The sequence below is a fragment of the Ammospiza caudacuta genome, chromosome 6 (assembly GCF_027887145.1).
Source record: "Ammospiza caudacuta isolate bAmmCau1 chromosome 6, bAmmCau1.pri, whole genome shotgun sequence".
NCBI classification, from domain to species: Eukaryota; Metazoa; Chordata; class Aves; order Passeriformes; family Passerellidae; genus Ammospiza; species Ammospiza caudacuta.
In genome coordinates this window covers 56,373,095-56,393,001 of record NC_080598.1, presented here as the reverse complement: position 1 = coordinate 56,393,001, position 19,907 = coordinate 56,373,095, and the positions used below count along the sequence as shown (strand labels likewise).

Sequence of the window (19,907 nt, the reverse complement as noted above, 5' to 3'; positions counted from 1 at the left end):
ATGGCTGCCCTGAATAGTCACTCATGCTTCAGGGCATGAAGTGCACTTTAGGAACACTGGGTACAAATCAGACAAATATGTAAAATATTGGGCAAGTAAAAATTAAGTTTCTACTAATAACTACGGACTCTGCTGCTGCTTAATTAGCTTCTCATTTCCCCAAGAGCCACTGATTCCAGATCTTGAACTGCATCTTACCCATGGCTCCTCTTTTCCAGCTCATCAAATGACTGAATCAGAGCCACTGCCACTTGATACATTTTCTGTTCGATCACTGGCTGCCCAAGGCTCTGAAGATGAAACTGGAGAAGGAGGTAATGAGGTTAACACAGTGTAACTGGCTACAAGGCTGTAGTTCACACATGTATTTCAATTTCTCAAGTGCTTGCAATTCAAACTGATCCAGTACAGAAGAAGTAACTTCACCTGATGTACTCATTACCTTCTGAACAGATGTTTTTCTTCAAGTATCCTACAATTTTAATGCTGAAGAAATACTTGTGATATTTACCTACTTAAGCACCAACCCACCCTCCATTCATTTGCAGAACATGCTCCTTATCCTGAAGTGTCAGGCACATGGGAACTGACCAGAACTCTTGGGAGCAGGACGACAGGGAGGAATTTGTGTAGGGAAGGCAGAGTGCTTCTCACAGCTGCTATCACACAGATCTCTCTACCTGCCTGCACATAAACCACGTAACTCATTCTCCTTTAAATTGTTGTTTCATTTAGTGGGTTTTGGTCACACCCTGTCAAAGAATTACTGTTCTATTGTACTCAACAAAGCCATGGTGATTCTGTCTACGTTGTTTTCCAGCATTCTGTACAAACTCAAGGCTTTAGTATTTAAGAACACACACCATCAAGTCTTCAGAGCAAAGACAGTAACTAAATCACTTTTCAGTTTTATGCTTAATGAACTACACTGTCACCGACATCTTTTCATAAAAAACCTTTTTTGGGATTTTTCCTCTTCTGGGAAGCTGAGGCCCCAGAAAGAGAACGTAAACAATAATTATCTGCTGCTGTGGAATGCAGCAGGTGCATCTGTGATTGGTCTTCTGTGAGTGTTTGGATTTAGTGACCACTCACAGGAGAGCTTTCTTGCTTTCTGCCTGGACACAGAACTTTGTGATTCTATTCCTATCCTATTCTTAGCTTAGCAGCTTCTGAATTTTTCTCTCTATTCCTATTAGTATAGTCATAATGTATTATATATCAAATTAATAAATCCAGACTTCTGATCATGAAGCAAGATGCTCGTCTATCTCTCTCACCCTGAGGAACCCTTGCAAAGCCATGCAACACTAGACCTGCTATGAAAAAGGTCTATATAGCATTACATGTTTTCCTCTTGTAGGGAAAATGGCTTTTGATAACTGCTCACCTTTCATTCTCAGAGTTTCCCCTCACTCTAGTGCAAACTCTTTACTGAACCAAGTGTTTCAGTGAGCTAAAATCACAGATCACTTAACTATCTAAACTATTAAAATGAAATTAGTAATTTTTCTACCACTTTCCCATTGTAAAGGAGCTCATGCCAATCACAAAAGCACAGCTCCTAGCACCAATCTGGAAACACTGATTTACATCAGCATTTGCCACTGCAACCTCAGTCCTCAGCTTGACTAAACCAGGAGAAACCTGAAAAATACTTGACTGTTTTCTTCAAAATAATTTTTGCCATAATATATGTGAAAAATCTAAGCAAGTTATCTCTTCTGGGCTGCTCCAACATAAGATTTTTTGGTTTATATTATTCCTGCTTAACTAACTGTCAAATTTGTCTTTTCAATTTTGCTGCTGACTGTACCTTTAGCATTCTCTAACAGGACAAGGCTTCCACATCACTCCCAGTAAAAGGTAATAATGTGACAAACAGCAAATCCAAACCCCAGTCAGACCTGACTGAAATAATACAACACAATCAGAACAGCTTTGGACAGCAGCTCACTACCTTCCACCAGGACTCTGACTCTATTCCATGGACACGAAGGAGTTTTTACCTTTGCAAGCCAAAAATGGGCTGCATTTTTGCATTTTCCTTCCTTTCTTAAATTTGCATTTCATATCTCTACCACTACCCAGAACAAAAGGCAAATATTTATACATCCAGCTTGAAAATTGCCTATAGATAGAGTCTTCATGCATTTTTCATGAAACCTGTGTTTCAATGATTTCTTGGGCCTTAGAGGTCACTGGTATGAACAAAGTCATTATTCCGTTAAAAATCCAGAACAATGTGTTTACCAAGCTCATTATGCCACAAGAAAAATAAACTAGTTTTTTGTAAGCCCATGCTCACAAACTGAGCAGCACACCTATAAGTGACCCAGTATATGGGCAAGGGCAAGCCAATGCTACACTGAAAAATGTTTCTCCCTTTTTTTTATTCTTTCCTACAAATGAAGTAATTCAAGTAGAAAGCTTTGTCTTTGATTCAGCTAGATGTCTGTCTAGCCACAGCAGAGGGTTGACCGAAAACACGCATACAGAAAAAAAAATAATGACTGGCATTTTTGGTCATCTTCCAAATCACAACAGCATCAATGAACAGACAAATTATTCAAGTCAAAACTACTCCTAAAAATTTATTTTCAAGCACAGTTTTAAAACACTATCACATGCAGAAATGAGTGATGTATTAAAGCCAAGAGGTCTGCAGGATTCATGGAAGAATTCTACATCTCTACAGTAACATCCAATTATTCTAAGATTTTTTGAGAAGGGATGAAGATTCACATCTCACAGCCAAGAGACAACTGCAAACAACTAAACTGATTTTGACTGAGATGCTTTAGGAAATGATTGAAGATTTATGCAATGTAGTTTTACAGTTACTAATTTTAAAATCAAAAGTAAACTTAGAAAAATTCTGTTTATCTAAAGAGCAATGACTGCATTTACTCTTAACTGCTGTGTTCCTTTATGTAAATTTTACAGGCTTTTATAGGTGAAAATAAACCATCAAGAATTAAAGCCTGAAGCCTGTACCTCAGGCAGTTATCTAATTGATTTAGATTTTAGCATGATGCAAGATGTGCCTCAGCCTCCATATGGCAGCATTAACTCATTAACTGTCTTAATACTCACATTCTACTTTTCATTTTATTAGGATGTTACACGAACCATCTTAGACCTTCCACATTTTAATTTTTTAATTGTAACTAGTATTCAGAGAAAATCTTCACACACAGCACCATAAGGAACTAGATCCAGACCAAGAATCAGTGCTTTAGAATTCAATTTCATCCTTTTTTTATATAGATATTAAAAAAAAGAAAATCAAGAGCACTTATGTGCTTCTATTGTTGCCCTAAGCCACAAGAAACATCTTGGACAAACATACTCTCCTCATCTTGCTGAAAAACAGAATGGCTATAGATAGGACAACACAAGATACAGAATCAGATGAAAACTTTAAATAAAAAACACAGAAAAAATAAAAAAGTATAAAAAGGGCTAAGCACTGAAGGCAGTTCCTTTGTTCATGACCTCTGAGGTGAAAGGTGTGCAAGCTGACATTCAGCTCCAAGTGCAGATATGACAAATCAAATTTTACTGAAGGAGACTTTTTACTCAATTTCCCGGTTATCTTTTTGTTGTCATCATCAAAAACCTTTTACAAAGCCCATGTATTACATAATCTCCTCCCTATTATCTGACTGTGATACTAATGTATAAATGCTGATGGGCCAACTGCTATAAGCAGCTGAGTTTGTTCCTTTGTTTGCATTAGAACTTCTATGGTTGAAGCCTTTGATTTTACCTTGCCTCTGTTGAAGCATAACCAATGCCAATATGTACACATACTGCTTATATGTACAGCATAAGCAATTAATTTTCTTCTGGGCTTCCTATTTTATTTCACTATTTTATCTTCTGTAGAACTGATGGATGAAAGCTAAATAATAATAGTGTGTTCCCCCCTCTGGTGCTTTTTAAGTGCATGCCCCATCTCCTTCACTGTAATAACATTCTAATAGTGTCTTGCATCAAAACTGACCAATAATTACACCCACATCCCAGTTATTTTTAGACTGGGTATCATAATACAGCCTGAGTGCATTTGTTGTACTCTGCTTTAACCTGTTTATTTTGCCTTGAACCATAATATTGAAAGAGCTCACTCAAGTGAATTCCTGCCCAGCTGTTTTTCAAATGTAAAACAAACTCCTATTATAAAACCACAGAAAACAAATCACACATTTACATTCATTCCTTCATTATCTGATGTCTACAGAGATACCTGCTATAATGTCAGAAACTCTAAAAACAAAATATAAAAATTACATTCTGTGCAGTTTATAAACTAGATTGATAAAGCAAACAAATCTTCAGCCAGCACCTACTCTCGTTAAGCATCAGAGAAGGACTTCTCCAGCACAGCCCTCCAGGGATCTGAGAGGTATCAGTGATTTTAACATGTTTTCATTACTCAAAATTACACATTTGCCACGGTGGCTTACATGGTTACAACAGAAAAAGGTTCAAAATTACTGCATAACATCTCTGGCACTATTAAAAAAAAAAAAAAAAAAAGAAAAGCAACAGGACAGAAAAATAGGAAAGTCTCAGCTGATAGAGAAGCCAACTTGATAATATCCAAGTTCTAATCAAAAATGATTGCTTTCTCTTCATTTCATTGCACTTTGTGCTTTTGATACACAACAACAATATGAACCAACCCAGGAAATATTCCCTGATTTTGTCAGCTATATTCAAACAGATCTCTAAATCTATTTATGTTACTTTCCACACACACTTTCACACTGTTCATTTTGAATGCAACTATCAAACAAAATGCCTCATCCCACTGAAACGTTTCTGTTTCATGAAATAAACTAGTCTGCTCTTAAGAAGACTCCTGTTTTATCATCATCTATTCTTACCTAGAATTGTAATATAAAAGTGGCTATATGTCATTTTATTACACAGTTTTCAATTGATTATTCCAATTTCTTATTATGTCAAAAGAAATTAAATTATATTTACAATACCTGTATATCAAAAATGTCCTTCAAATCATCAAGATAATATTCTTCAACTGCAAAAGGTCTGCCTTCCACCTTAAATATGCAGACTGGATTCAAGCCATAATGAACTGGAAGTGCAAAGTAATCAGCTAGTTCTTTAGAGTTGATGGAAGCAGACATCAATATTATCTGTTAAAAAATTTATAGCAGAAAATTAAATGCAAGATTAATAAAAGCATTAATTTTAACACAAATTGTCTTGTTACATGGAACTCTCCATTTCCTCCTCATGTTAAATGATCTAATTCTGGTTACTACAGATATGTAACCTAAGGATATTAAAGACAATCAAATTAAATGCTTAAGATACCTTAATGAGCACATGGAGAGAGGCAAGCACCTGTAAGAGAATGGCTCAGGCTAGAATGCCTAGGGCAGACAACGTGGTGAAAATTCAACCAAAACCACACAGTACCCTTGATAAAGATCTCACCACCACCCAAACCAGAAATGCTGTAAAACACAAAAGCATCCCTCCCTTACAAAATGACAGGAAGGCAAACTAATGAAGATTGCATTGTACAACTGTGCTCAGGCACAAGGAACACATGGAAAGGGCAGGCTAAACCGTGAAGTTTTCCAACATGATCCTCAAAGGAGAAATTTGAAATGACATAATTCTGCAAATATATGAAATCTGTCCCACTACAGCATGGACTGCCTCATAGCTCCACAGATAGTGACTCACCTATGTCAGGGCAATAGGCTAAATGTAACCTTCTCTGAAGGCTATCCAAACAAAATCCAATCTAAGGCTGCAGTTAGAGGCAAGGAATATTAAACTATCCCTTCCAGACAACTTTTGTAATCTGGACTCTAATCTGTGTGGAATCCTTCCAAAGTGGAAAGAAGTGACAGATTCTTTACAGAGTGCCTGAAGGGTCACATAACTGAACCAAAAGTTTGATGTAACTCCTGAAGCAAAAATTCCACAAGCACGAATCACCAACGTGGCAGATGAACACATCAGAACAGATGGTAATCAAAGACGACAGCTCAAGACCAAGCAGTCCAAAACCACTTGTACAACACAGATATGTCCAAAGACCCACTAGATGATACCAAGAACTGTTACTAGTAACTGTGGAAACTGCACTGTTTGGTTTGACCTAATAGAGCCACTCTCAGTCTCAGGTTTCTTTCAAAATCCTATCCCAGCAAGATCAAGCTCAGAACAATCCAACTTCTGCTCTGTGATCTAAAAATAATAATCTGCAGCAGCCACCTGCCAGAAAATCCAGCATCATTTACACTGGTTACTTCAGCAGGTAGATCTTGTCCTCAGTACACCAGAATCACTCAACTAACTCCTGTCAGTTGATGCAATGTTGAATTACCTGCTGCTTCTGAGGTTTGCAAATTCCAAACCAGGGAACAAACAGCTCACATGCATTTCATACCACCCTGAGTTAAAAATGTTTTATTTCCTCTCTTAAATAGGGCTCCTTGCACCCTTTTGTTTCATGAATCCAGGGAGATGGGAAGACAACCTTACATTTTCTAAATGAATTGGCCACATCAAAGCTCCCTCGCTTTACAGTTTTTTCAGAAGGGGATGAAAAGGAATGAAGTAGGAGACAATGGGCTTCGTATATAAATTCAAACTGAATAGCCCATTCCACTCTGCTCAAGGCCAGCAAGTGAGATCAAGAGTTCTCCCTTCTTCAACATAAAAAAAATTCAAAGGGACAGCCCTCCACTCTCTCAAATATAGGTCTCTCTCAGATTTGTACAATATTAAAAAACTGTCATCTGCAGAAACAACTGCAGAGAATGATATAAAGGGGATAAAATTTTTCAGTGACAATTTCAAGAGACTGAAATGGAACTATAGAGAAAAATGAAAAAGTTGTCAGGAACCTCTTAAAGAAAAATATTTTCTAACAGAAAAGATGACAGGGCCTGTAGGGATTCCTTCCATTGAAACCAATCCAATAATCAGAATAAAGGGCAAACTTCTCACAAACTCAGTTTGATCAAATTATAGCTCTTCTCTGTAGGCAGAGCCAAGTGATAAAAATGGCTGAATAGTTTCACATAACTGTCTCTAAATCTAAAGACAAGAACTTTCTCTAAAATCTAAATCAGCATGAAAATGGATAAAAAGTGAAAGATGTGAAGTGCACAGCCATGTCCTATGCCAAATGAAAGGGCCCTTTCAGTGACAGCATGTTTGGAAGACCTAAAGACCAAGTTTGAATCAATGTGATGGACTGCACAAAAGAACACATCATTCCTTCCAATGGCAACAAAACCAGCCAACCTAGACTTTATTTTGAACAGAAAAAAATCACATTAAACTATTATCTCAAAGCACTTAAGAGACATGCAGTCTCACAAAGTATCTGTAGTCCCAAACAGATGCACAGCAAGATACTGAGTTAGCCTAACTCCCATCACTTTTTCTTCATTTCTAACATTTCAGGAGTTCATTAGTTTGAGACCCCAAAGACCAAATACGTCAGGCTAAATGTCTGTGAACTCTGCTTTAGTACAAAGCAGAATTGCCCAACATGCAGAGAACAACCTCAGCCAAATTTTACTACCAGTTCTGCCCAGAAATTACAGTACAGCACTTCTGATCTTTTGCTATTTCTTCAGATAAGTTGTCCCACTTAAGCAAAAAGGCTTTTTGTATTTCCAGGAGTTAATGCTACCATTTTAACCAAGAAAAAGCACTGCCCTCAATATCCAATATGCAATTCTAGTCAAATATCCTTCGTGCATTTTTAGCCTTAAGCAGGCTTTAGAAACTAATGCATTTTAACATGAGGGGGAAAAAAAAAAAGAAGTCTCTCAGAACACATTACAGCAGCCAGGAAAAGAATGCCCCTTAGCTTGCTTACTTATGAGGAGTGGCAAACTAAAAAATGTTTTGGTAAAAAGTAATAACATATCAATTTGTGGTAAATTCTTTAAAATAGGGCCTTCATAGATAAAAGACATGCAAAAATTTTCTGGCAAGAAAAAGGAGAATTCAGTTTGAACCCACCTTCACATTCTGTGAATTTGTACACAACAGTTTACGGGTCACCAAGAGCAAGAAATCAATTTCTTCTGTACGCTCGTGCACCTGGAAGACATTATCCACAATTTAATTTCCATTAATTCATCCTCTGCCTTTTGACGATCTCTTACTTTCCTACTCAATTTTATGCTTTATTTTTGTAACTTGGAATAACAATACATTTTCATACAAGAAAGCACACACCTTTTGAGCCTAGGCATGCTAAGAATACTTTAAAATCTCAACAAGAGTCTTCAGATGACTACAGAACCCTTTGTGAAAATCATGTCACTCTAAAGTCAAGAAAATCTAGAAAAATTACTAAAAAAAAAAAAAAATCAATCTTGAGCTCTAAACACTGGTTGTACTAGAGCTGACAGTCACAGAAGTCTGTGATACTGATGCTGGGTAAATTAATTATACTGTTAAGATCCCAAGTGATCCAGGGACTGTTTTGGTTTGTCTGAAAACTAAGCAAAGTAGACAGATGTGCCTCATTCCCAATGGCTCCCAGCTGTGATCCAATACACAGATGCTTTCTAAAACATTCATTTACACCCAATTCTTTATATATCCTAGCACCCAAGCCTTCTGCCTGCTCCTTACAGTTCAGTAAACACTTCTTTCCAACATTATCCATGATGACCATATCCCTTTCTTGAATTACAATTTAAATATTTTAAGTGCAGCAGCTTTTTCTGGAGTTCAGCCTTCACAAGTCAACATTCATGTCCTGGAGGCTAATTAGCATATTCTAATATAATGTAAACCTAAGACATATTCAATGCTGTCCCATAACAAAAACTAATTTAGCTAAGGTAGTTTTCAGGCTGACAGTAAGATCCTGCTGAGAGAACCAAGACTTTGGTCCTAGTGTGTTTAAGTATGGTCCTAAATGTCTGCAGTACACTGAGAGGGGTGAGACCTGCAATTAAAAATATTGTGGAGAACATTCAGTTTTTAAAAACAGTGATTGTGGACTCAAGATCCCAATCTCTGTAGTAGGTGTGGAGGAAAAGGTGGCATATGAGCAGCAGGAGGGACCAGAACCCTGGCTGGGGAAAAAACAACACACACAGTCTTGACAGAGGGATGCTGCTGAAAGAAGGGGTACAAACCAGTAACATCAGTTCAAATTACAGCACCCAAGAAAACAAAGTTTGAAAAACCTCTGCCATTCTCCTCTGTAAGGGGCCAGAAAACTTTATTCATTCATTTTCATATGTAATGAATAAATCTTAAAACTAAAGGAACGTAACACTTTATGCGTGCACCTTCTGTGTTTCAGCTTTTGAATCTACATTTAACCTGAATTTCCTTACTAAAAGAAATATTATAGTTTCCAACACTCTGCTAATACACTGGAGTACTCAAATCTTTTCCATGAAGGCATTGATACAATTCTTTAGGCTCTGGGGTTTTTTTGTTCTTTTTCTGTTTGTATAAGGAAAATTTAATACTTCATTCAAAAATGTAACCACTGGCTCAATCTTTTCCAGGTTTCCAGTGCACCATCTCAGGTACAGTCATGACAGCCTTGTTACTGTAATAGTATAATGGTACACTAACTATTGTCTCCCTGATCCTCAAATATCCAAGAATTAAAGTAGCTCTCAGCTACACTGCCAGTCACAGCATAAAAATTAAAAACGGTACTTATAAAAAATACAAGCTAGAACAAAACACATACACACAAAAAAATACCCAAAACCAACCAATCAACCCCTCAAAAACCCCAAACCACTAAGTTCTCTTCTGTATCCCTACATCCCAAGATGTTGTACATCCTACATGAGATTTACATTCATGATTTGTGACAGTACAATTTCATATCTGACTATGATTAAAAGTCAAATATTGCTTTCCATATAAAAGAAGCATATACACATGTAAAAATATACAAATTACAGGTGTATTTTCTTTAGCTTCTTAGTGAAGTGACAGCAACAATAATGAATCCTCATGAGTGAACTGTACCCACAACCAGGAGTCAGAACTTTCACAGAGATATTTTTCAGGACATCCCTGAAGAATAAAGACATTTTAATATCCCAGTGAGTAAAAAGTAGCTGCCTTCTCCTGACAGTCCTAGCTGGACAGGTTCTTGAATTCCACAGGACTGATTTCAAAAAACATTTCAAGGCACCTACATTAAAAATTATGGACTCCCAAAAACCCTCCACACACCTTCAATTCCAAACGTGGTGCTCAAAGGAACGCAGACAAGCCTATTTCAGCAAGTGTTACCGTAGACAACTTATATAAAATACTTTTAAAAGCAGATGTCTGCATTTCTCTTTTCTTGCGTGGTAAGAGAAAAAAGAGGTTTTATTATTATGAAAATTAAACTTACTCCCAGCAACTTACTTCATCAATGAAAATGTGTGTGAACTGAGTTAGGCTCCTGGCAGAAACGATTTTCTGAAGAAGAACTCCAGTTGTCATATACAGCAACCTCGTCTCCTTTGTTGAAACGTTCTCTAAACTTAACTAACAAGAGTAAGAAAAATACACACTAGCTGAAAACATATTTATTGTAGTTACAGAAGCATGCACATGAAAGAACTCCAAAATCAAACACAGTGTAAAGTCATCAAAATTATTTACTCCCACTTGAACAAGTCTCCATACAAAAGTGTTCTTACCAGAATCAATTAACTGTTTTTTCCTTGGGAGAAGTTTCCAAAAATTTTAAAACTCTGAAATTTTATGAAGTAACAAAATTCCTTGCTGGGACTTTAGACTGAGAATTCTTCAAAGACTTCTAAAGGTACATGCATACGCCATCCTTTCCATTGATATAAAGAGCAAGAAAAAGATTTTGCCAAAATGTAGTTTGCTTACCAGATGGGAAAGGAAAGAGGTTTAAGTTATCACCAAGACCAGGCAACACACTCCTGAGAGAAAGGTTCTACAACCCAATATGAAACAGCTTTTTGATTTCTAACATACTTGTGGTACCTTTAGCTATCTCAGGGGTAACCTGCCCAGGCAGGCAGAGCTGTGAGCACCATGTGCAGCTTTGGATCAGCCCAGAGCAGACACAAGTGCACTCCACCATTTCCCTCTGCTTCTGCCCAGCTCACACAAGTACTGGTGAGACAAGCACAGCACATCCACATACACTGTCCTGAAGACAGTCTGGAAGCACAGTACTATTTTAAGTCTTTTAGACTCAATAGTCTAATGAATCAATTTACCAATTTAATAATGAATTACTGTAAAGTATCAAAAATCACAAAGGCTTTACATATAAATTACTTTAAAAAAAAAACATACGTAACTTGGGTTTTGCTGGGATAGAGGTATTTTCTTCTTAGTAGCTGGTACAGTGCTGTGTTTTGGGGATTTAGTATGAGAATAATGTTGGTAACACAAGTGTTTTGGTTACTGCTGTCATGTTTATGATGTGGCACAGAAGAAAACAGACATGGGGAAAAAAACCAGAAAACAGATGAAGCAGAAGCCTGACATGTAAGAGCTCATGTTATGAGCCGCACTGTCACTCAGTTAAAAATCAAACCCCTTCAGACCTGAAAATTGTACAAAATTAGATTAAGGGTAACAAAGAACACCTAACACAAATAGCATATTAGGAAGCAATCTGAAGCTGCAGATCTATGAAGAAACAGAAACCTTTAAATGCACGCTAGCAAACATACACATATTACTCTAAGTGCAAGAAAGAAACAACAAGAAACAGAAGGAAGCAGAGAAGAAGAGCTCAGCAAATATTGCTCTGAACAAAGCACTCCAGAAGCAGAGAATTCTCCATGAACTGTCCCACTCAACAGCAGTGTGAACCCCCTGGCTGAGGAACCAGAGCAGCTCATGCAGACAGAGCTGTGGCCAACCCAGCAATGAAACCACCATCACTGCAGCTCAGTGTGGCTGCTGACAAGGAGCTGATCACAGCACCAGGACCTGTGCCAAAAGAGGAATGTGGCATCAAGTTTAAACAGAGGGACAGAAGTGGGCTTGAAGGTGAGCAGAACAAAGCAAAAGGAAGAGACTAATTTAAGAGGAAAAACTAGTTTGAGTTTTTCACTTGTTAAAAAAGAACAACAGATTGTTTACAGAAAAACCTGGTCATAAACGCACTGAAGTGCTGACAGAGACAAGTAAATGTAGTAAAGTCAAACAGATAGTAAATTACTTAAGGAGTTGAGAGGGAAAATGACATAACATAGTTCTCCTGCAACAATTTCAGTGATTAATAATGTAGACATGTCTGATGCAGGCACCTATTTTCTGTTGAAGTCCCACCACGATTTACAGTTGTTCAAATGTACAAGTTGATTTAAGTACAATCATTTAGCAGGAGACAGATAAAAAAAACAGCAATTCCACTTCAAAAGCAGATTCTCTAACATTTCTTCAGTACGTTAGATATGTTTAAAAGTAACCAAAAAAGAATATAGAGTACTTTTTAATGCATTTTTAAATACAATTTGGATTTCCTCATACCTGGTATCCTACAAATCCCCCAAGTGTCCATGATCTTTCCTTGCTAATCCACCTGGCAAGGCTGCTGGCGCTGATTTTGCGAGGCTGGGTAACAGCAATGTTGCAGGGCATAGACCGGGTCATGCAATAATCCAAAATGTACTGGGGAATCTGGGTGCTCTTTCCACTGCCAGTCGCTCCTTCCACAATCACAACTGAATTGTTTTGTATGAGAGACACAATCTGAAACAATTTTTCAAGAAAACTTGTAAGTATATGAGTTTTAAAAGATATAAAGAACTCAAACATATAAAAATTCAAAACAGGTTTCAAACAGATCTGAAATATCAACAGCTTCCAAGCCACAAAGCAAGTTTCTTCAGCACACTGTGCCATCTTTTCTATCAGAGATAACTGGAATACTACAGTGCATTAGAAGATGACAGAAAAGAAGATGGGCACACAGCCATGTACATATTTTACATGAATACCTATAAAGTGTAACAGCAACGTTTCTTCCTCTAAGAAGTTTTATGCAATGGTTTTGTAAAAAAACCCAGAAGTTTTGTACAGTGTTTAAAACAGGAATGGAAATTACCTTTCAAAACACAATAGAAACAAACTAACAAAAAAACTACCCCAAAGCCACAACAAAAGATTATTTTCAGCTTTATTCTATGAGAGAAAGTAAACTGACATTACCTTTTCCCTGTGTTTGGCTGTAGGCATATCCAAATATTTACACTTACTTATTGGTAGAGAAATTGAACCACTTGATTCACACTGAGACAATGAAGTACCTAGGCACAAAAATAAACAAGAGTAACATTTCAAGAGAGAAAGGAAAAGACCAGCAGGAGATGACGATGACAGTATTTGGAAACCTAACTTCTCTAAAATGTGAACCACATTCTCTAAGTATTAATAGAATAATTTTTTTTTTTTGTTAGTAGACTGAGGAGATTTTCTGTATTTATGCAACTGCTGCTATACTGGAAGCAACTCTGAAAAACATGGCTTCTATGCTTAACCACCATCAGTGGAAAGGATGTATACAACTCTATGTTTATCTCTTAATTTAAAAAACTGGATTTTTGCAGTTTGCATTACAACTGTCAATTCTATCTGTACACCCAAGAAGTTTTTACAATACTGAAAATAATATGCCTTATTCATGCACCCATGTTGTTTCCCTTAAGTCTACTGTATTCACAGCACAAAATAACCTGTAATAATTTTACATTAATACCATTATACTTCTACCACTTGGCCATTAAAATGTGCTAAGCACCATAATGACCTTTCTGTGTGATAGCACACTCTGCAGTCTCTTGGCAGTAATCCACATCAGCACTGGGTAATACAGAACAAAAATCTTTCAGTGCCAGCCTAAGTTTCTGCTCAGAGCTCTGCAGTCAGTTTGACCATGCAGAACAAAAGAACAGGTCTGGGGGTGCAGAAGGGGAAAACCTGAACAAGACTGTGATAAGCAACAATTCTGCAAGTTACAATTAAACAAATAGTTAAAACGCTCACAGCATAATGAAATCAAAAATAGGAATGCTTTCCATTTCAAATGGGTTTCACCAGGTATTACAGTGAAATGGATATTTACATACAGGAAATAAAACATACAGGTAATAAAACCCTATACTTCTTTTTATGTCATTTTTTTCTCGAAGAAATAGAGTAGTGACACAGAATTCTATTATTCTTTCTACAAAGGCAACCATTATTTTAAAATAAAGGCTACAGCCTAAATACTTGACTGCAGTTACAGTGCTCTTTCTTTGGAAAAGTAGTGACAATCTCACAGCAGTGAAGCAGGAGCAGGCAGAACAGCATCTTAGCTCTGTGCCATACCCCTCAATGTACTGACAAATTGTCTCAAAGTGCCAAGGAATACAAATTAAGCTATTCTAACACTAAAAAAGAAAACCCAAAAACTGGACAGCTCACTATGACAGTTTCTTAAAGCACTAAAAAGACAGTTCTTCTAAAGCCATATTCTGCAACAGGAAAAATTATTTTACCTGGACTCTAATGCAGTAGTGAAAGGTGATCACTGCTCAAGGATCTACTTAGCACCACTAAACACAAACAAAACCAGAACTTGATAGCAGTACCCCTTTAAAATACTAACTGTCCTTTTAAAAATACTTTTGGTCAAGGTTCTAAATATATTCCCCAGAAAAATGCATATATATAGCATTCTGCCACAGCAGCACTGCACAAAGGCTGCCTGGCTTCCCTCTGGCACAAACATGTCACAACTGAGACATCCATAGCTGTGTGAGATTTGACCAATGCTGGAAGAAACCTCAAGCTGCCAGGGGACAGATCCCAGCAGCAGCAGATTCCTGCTAAAGCAAAATCACTTTCCCACCTCTGTCAGGTTTTTAAAGAAGCAACTGCAATTTTGCAAAGGTAAAATGTTAAAAGAAGAAAGCAATTTTTAATAGTGCTTATAAATAAGGATGGAGGTACAAACAATTCAAAAGGTAAAATTCATATAGTAATCCCCTGTAATTCAGTACAAACCCCAGTATATTAGTAAGAAATCATTAACCTAAAATTCAACTTATGATTTTAAAAATACAAAGAAACAAACCAGAAACAGAGAAACAGCCACCAGTATTCACGTACCTGCTGAAAAACAATTTAATTAATTTCTTAAGTATAATTTTTTTTCACTGATAACACAATTTTTTTTAATATTGTTTTTTATATAACATTTCTAGGACAGCAGCATCTTGCTCTCTCCTAAGCACAGCCATCTTGAAAAAAAATTATATCAGAAGTAAATGGTGACCCAGTGTTGGCCACAATCATCACACAGAATTTAAGAACTGACACCCACACAAGCATTTAGCAGATGCTGCAAGTACTGAACACTGTATGGTTTGGGGTTTTCCTCTTCAAGACATCTCTCAAAGAGAAAGAAACATTCATTTGCTTGGGGAACTAATACTACAATACCTGTGAGACTTCTGTCTGCAGAGACAGAACAATTTTGGGCCTCAGCAAACTTGAGATGAACACTGACATGACCCAAGCAGCAATGGAAATGCCCCACCCTAACAAACTCAGGACAAACTCCATCTGAAATCTCTTATGATCCTTAGTAAAACATAAAACAAAACTGAGATGGAGAAACTGAACAACCATCTTAAAAGACCTTAACAACTTCATCTTTGTTTTTTAAACATGAAAGTTGTTCTGAACCACGAGGACCTGCTGCAGAAGAGAACATTTCAATGTACACCCCAATGAAAGGTTATTCTACTGATTTAAATAACCATTCATCTGGGGACTCTATACCATACAGTATAATTACCTTTAAATGTTTGAGCTTGCTTGAGGTTTTTCTTTTTTATTTTTTGTATCTTGTAAGTAATAAATCCCCCAATGATAACTGTCTTCAGAAAAGCTAGTCATTTCTGCCAATACAGACACATCTAAAAATCCAGCTACAGGTCTACAGAATTATCAGCAAGGGAGACAAACTTTTGCTTTTCAATTGCTTTTACTTTCTGAAAAACATTATTAGGACTGGGACAAGTGACCCAACCAGTGCACACCTGTGTCAGGCATCATGCTCTAACCTGCACCTTGGATTCTGACACAGAATGCAGGATGCTTCCAACCTGAAAACAGTAAATTGAGAAAGCAGGCAACTGCCACCCCTACTGGTTTAGGACAAACAAAATATTTCACTGTATAAGAAGCATTAATGCCAGTTCAGAATAAATAGTATTAATTTCTCTATTCGGTGTCAGTGCAAAAAGAAACAGAAAACTTGGTTATGGGAAAAATGAATTTGCCTTCTCACTTCCCTTTCAATTTTTATGAAAGTCTTGTAGAGATGACAATGACTACAACAGTGCAGTGCCCATGCAAAGAGCAATTTTTCAGTATCTCAGTATTACAGCCCATACAGCAGATGTACTCCCTCTGGTACCTGTTTCCTGAATTGAATTTGAAGATATCCTTTGACGTAAGATTAGATTTTTATATTGACCAGTTCTGGGAGAAGAGTTTGTACAGGTGTACCTTGCTATCTGCCACTAAGCAATTAAAATGAGATGCTTAAAATAAAATATACCAGAAAGTACTGGTTAGATGAATCAAATTAGATGCTCATTAAATCACTGATCATTGCTCTGCTGAGCCACAAACACACAAAGTGATTACAGTTTGCAAGGAAGTTCACAGGAAAGGAAAGCCACAGGTAACAACTGGCTCCTACACTGAGCCAAAAAGCAGAAGGACTTCCCAGAACATGGTGCTACCTCAGTCAAACTCCAAGTACACAAATGTGCTGCTGACTGATCCTTGATAAGCTTAATTCAGATCATTCCTAAGAAAACACCTGTCTGGTGAGACTTCTTTACTGCAATCCTCTTCAATTTACACTTATCTTACATACAAAAGATTTGGGTGAGGATCTGTGCTATGAATAATTTTCCTGGCATTCATCTGTTCTGAATTCACAAGACACAAGGTACTTCAAAATTCAGTTTCTTATATATCAGAAAGAGTGTCTAAATTTATTCTTCTCTGAAAGAAATTACTTCAGGTGGGACCTGGAAGGCCTCCAAAAGAGATCCATCTATAGGCATGAAAATCATGAAGACAGAGGGGAAAAAAAAAGCTGCCATCCACGAAGCTTCATGAAAATAAGCATTTTAGAAGCTTTCTGAAGTGCCAAGCTCTAGTCTGTATAGTTCAGAATTCCTGAATTTGGAAAAAAGATATTTTCTACAAGGTGAGTAAAGTGGTAAGTGTCCCATACACCCAGCTCTGGCAGGTTTCCCTCTGCACAACACCCCCTGACCTCAATGAATCCAAAATGTGTGTAGCTGGAAGAGCCAGTACCAAATGTGAAACAAGCCTGGTGGGACAGGGAAGAACTGCTAATGCTCTACTCAATTTGGGTAACAGTTATGACAAAGAATTTTCTTCTGCTTTTATTTAGTCACTTCAACTTCCTTTGCACAGCAGTATCATTTCTACCATGCTCTGCAGAAGCCAGAACTCTAAATGCAGATCCCTGATGATCTGTTTCCCCAACACAGAAGCAGATCAGGCATTTCTGTTTGCCATCTCAGTATGAAAGCATATGCTCTTTCAAAGAAATTGGAAAGCACAAGATTTAAACTCAATAGAACTTCATCAAATAACAAGGCACAAGCAGTACAAACACAAGCAGTTTCAGTAACTGCAAGATTTAAAACAGGCTATCAATTTGCACAGAAAATACTGCCTACAGTCAGAACAGCAACTCTAAGAGAAAGAAGCTGCAAAAGGGGTACCAATTCAGAACCTTCAGAAAAAAATCAGTTTCTCATTTCCATGTTGTGAAGGTTATTTCTTGATTACATTTGTATTCAACACAGCTCAACTCACAGGTTCTGGTCTAGATAAGTCTTTGATCATTTATGACAGCTCCCATGTTCTTGAGGAAAGCAAACTTTCAGATCAATATAGCTGATAGTTACAAATACATCTCAAAGCTCTTAAAATCTGAATGATGAGCACACTACATTAAAGCACTTTGAAATGCAGAACAACATACCCATTTACAAGCTATAAAATGAACAGTACAATTCTTATGCTCACTTACTGAGCTTTTTTATTCTACTATCCTAACACAGTATTTCTAAGTCTGTCTCTAAGTCAAAGTTAAGGGCAGTAGAAGCAGGATTTTCTGAGGCTTTTATGCTATTCTACATCTAGGTGGGATTTGGCAGCTCAGCCTCAGAATGCCTTAGGAATGTTCCAGTCCTGTCACTATCCAGTTTGCTTGGAGTCTGCCATGGGATCACACACTGCTGGCAGCAGAGCACTGATGAGAGCAGGCAGCCATCAACACTGCACAGAACAGCTCCTGAAGCAACTGAGAGTTCAGACAATGAGACAGACAAAGAACAGAACAGGGGGAAGGAAGGGGGAGCAAGAAACTGAGGAAAATATCTAATGCATTAATAATTAGAGATTATGTAATATGTCAATACTTTAATAATGTTTATGGCTGTTTGTCAACTAGATGCTGTTTCAGTAAGTTACAACTGGAAGGCAAGAGTTAATACTGGAAGGTGAAATTTCAAGGACAAATATTTTAGGGTAGACCAAGAGAAAAAAGGTATTTATAAAATAAAGTACCAGGACAACTACACAGAAATATTTCCTAAAAAGCCCAAGTTATAATGGCATTTCTTTCACAAAAAGAACACTGCTAGCATCAGTCCCAAAGTCATGCAGGCCACCAGTGCTGCTAAAGTTGCTAGCCTTTTATACAAGATTCTTATTTAGTAAGCAAAAGACACTGAATAAGCTATGGTATTTCCTTGCATCAATCAATACCACTGTATTATTAAAGAAACATCTACAGAACTTAATCTTACTCAACTTGTTGCTGTGTCTCCTTTGCTAGTAAAGCAAATGAAGAACTCAGGAAATGTCATTCCTGAATGGCAACACTGGAAGCTCCTTCCAGTCTCTTTATTCCCCCATTTCCAACTTTTAATACTTCCTCTCCCACAAACTTTTGCAACATCAAGGGAACAAGAGAGCATTTTGTGGTTAGGACAGTAAACAAGGTACACTACACATGGTGAGCTAAACAAATGCCCCTACTCCATCTCAGCTGATGACAAATCCCACAAGTGGCTCCATCAGCCTGAGTTCCAGAGGCCAGAGAATTTGCAGATGCACTGAAAAACAGTAATTTCTAGAAAATTTCTCAATTTGTCATATTTTGGTATGCCAGCAAAGGTATACAGAAAGTATTAAGAGAATGACAGAGAGAACAGATAAAACATAAACGTCCTTTTCTCAGGAAATCAACTGCATTAACAAATCTGGAAATTAGGAGGCACAGTAAGAGTTTGAAGCTGAGCTGCCCTGACAAGTGAGTCAGCCTCACAGTGCTTTTACCAGAGCTCCTAGGAAAGAAGTGCAATTGAAATTCTCTCTAAAGGCAGCTCAAAGCAACAATCAAGTACACAAAGAATATGAATAGAAAATGGGAAAACGGAACAAAGGCATGAATCTAATGAGTGCTATCTTGTCCTTGCAGATTCATTTTAATCCTATATCTACATTTATCAATATAACAAGCCAGATGTATGAACACTTACCTGTGCAACAGCATTACACATTGTAGTTTCCAGAAAATAAGCTGAATTTTAATACCATGCTTTATCTATAACAAACTAATGCACATAAATCAATAAACAAACAAGTACATTCAATTTAGAGAGGGAGATAGCATAAAGACAACAGGGAGAAAAAGGACAGGTATACCTGAGTTTGTAACAGGAATGAAATAATTTTAGCTCTTTTTTTACCTGGTTTATAGACAAGCTGATAATTTCCAGCTACATTCAGTTCTCGTTCCTCTCCTTGTCTGT

General features: G+C 37.2%; 1 protein-coding gene across 1 annotated transcript in view; it reads right to left on the bottom strand.

Moving 5' to 3' along the window:
- Positions 1-19,907, bottom strand: part of TDRD9 (tudor domain containing 9) — a 52,235-nt gene extending 32,328 nt beyond the window's left edge. The window contains exons 1-7 of the mRNA XM_058807690.1: positions 19,845-19,907; positions 13,195-13,292; positions 12,514-12,735; positions 10,414-10,536; positions 8,032-8,112; positions 5,004-5,168; positions 199-302 (exon numbers count right to left, since the gene is read on the bottom strand). Coding sequence (XP_058663673.1) covers positions 199-302; positions 5,004-5,168; positions 8,032-8,112; positions 10,414-10,536; positions 12,514-12,735; positions 13,195-13,221 — 722 coding nt within the window. The 5' untranslated portion in view covers positions 13,222-13,292; positions 19,845-19,907. The remainder of the gene's footprint in view (positions 1-198; positions 303-5,003; positions 5,169-8,031; positions 8,113-10,413; positions 10,537-12,513; positions 12,736-13,194; positions 13,293-19,844) is intronic.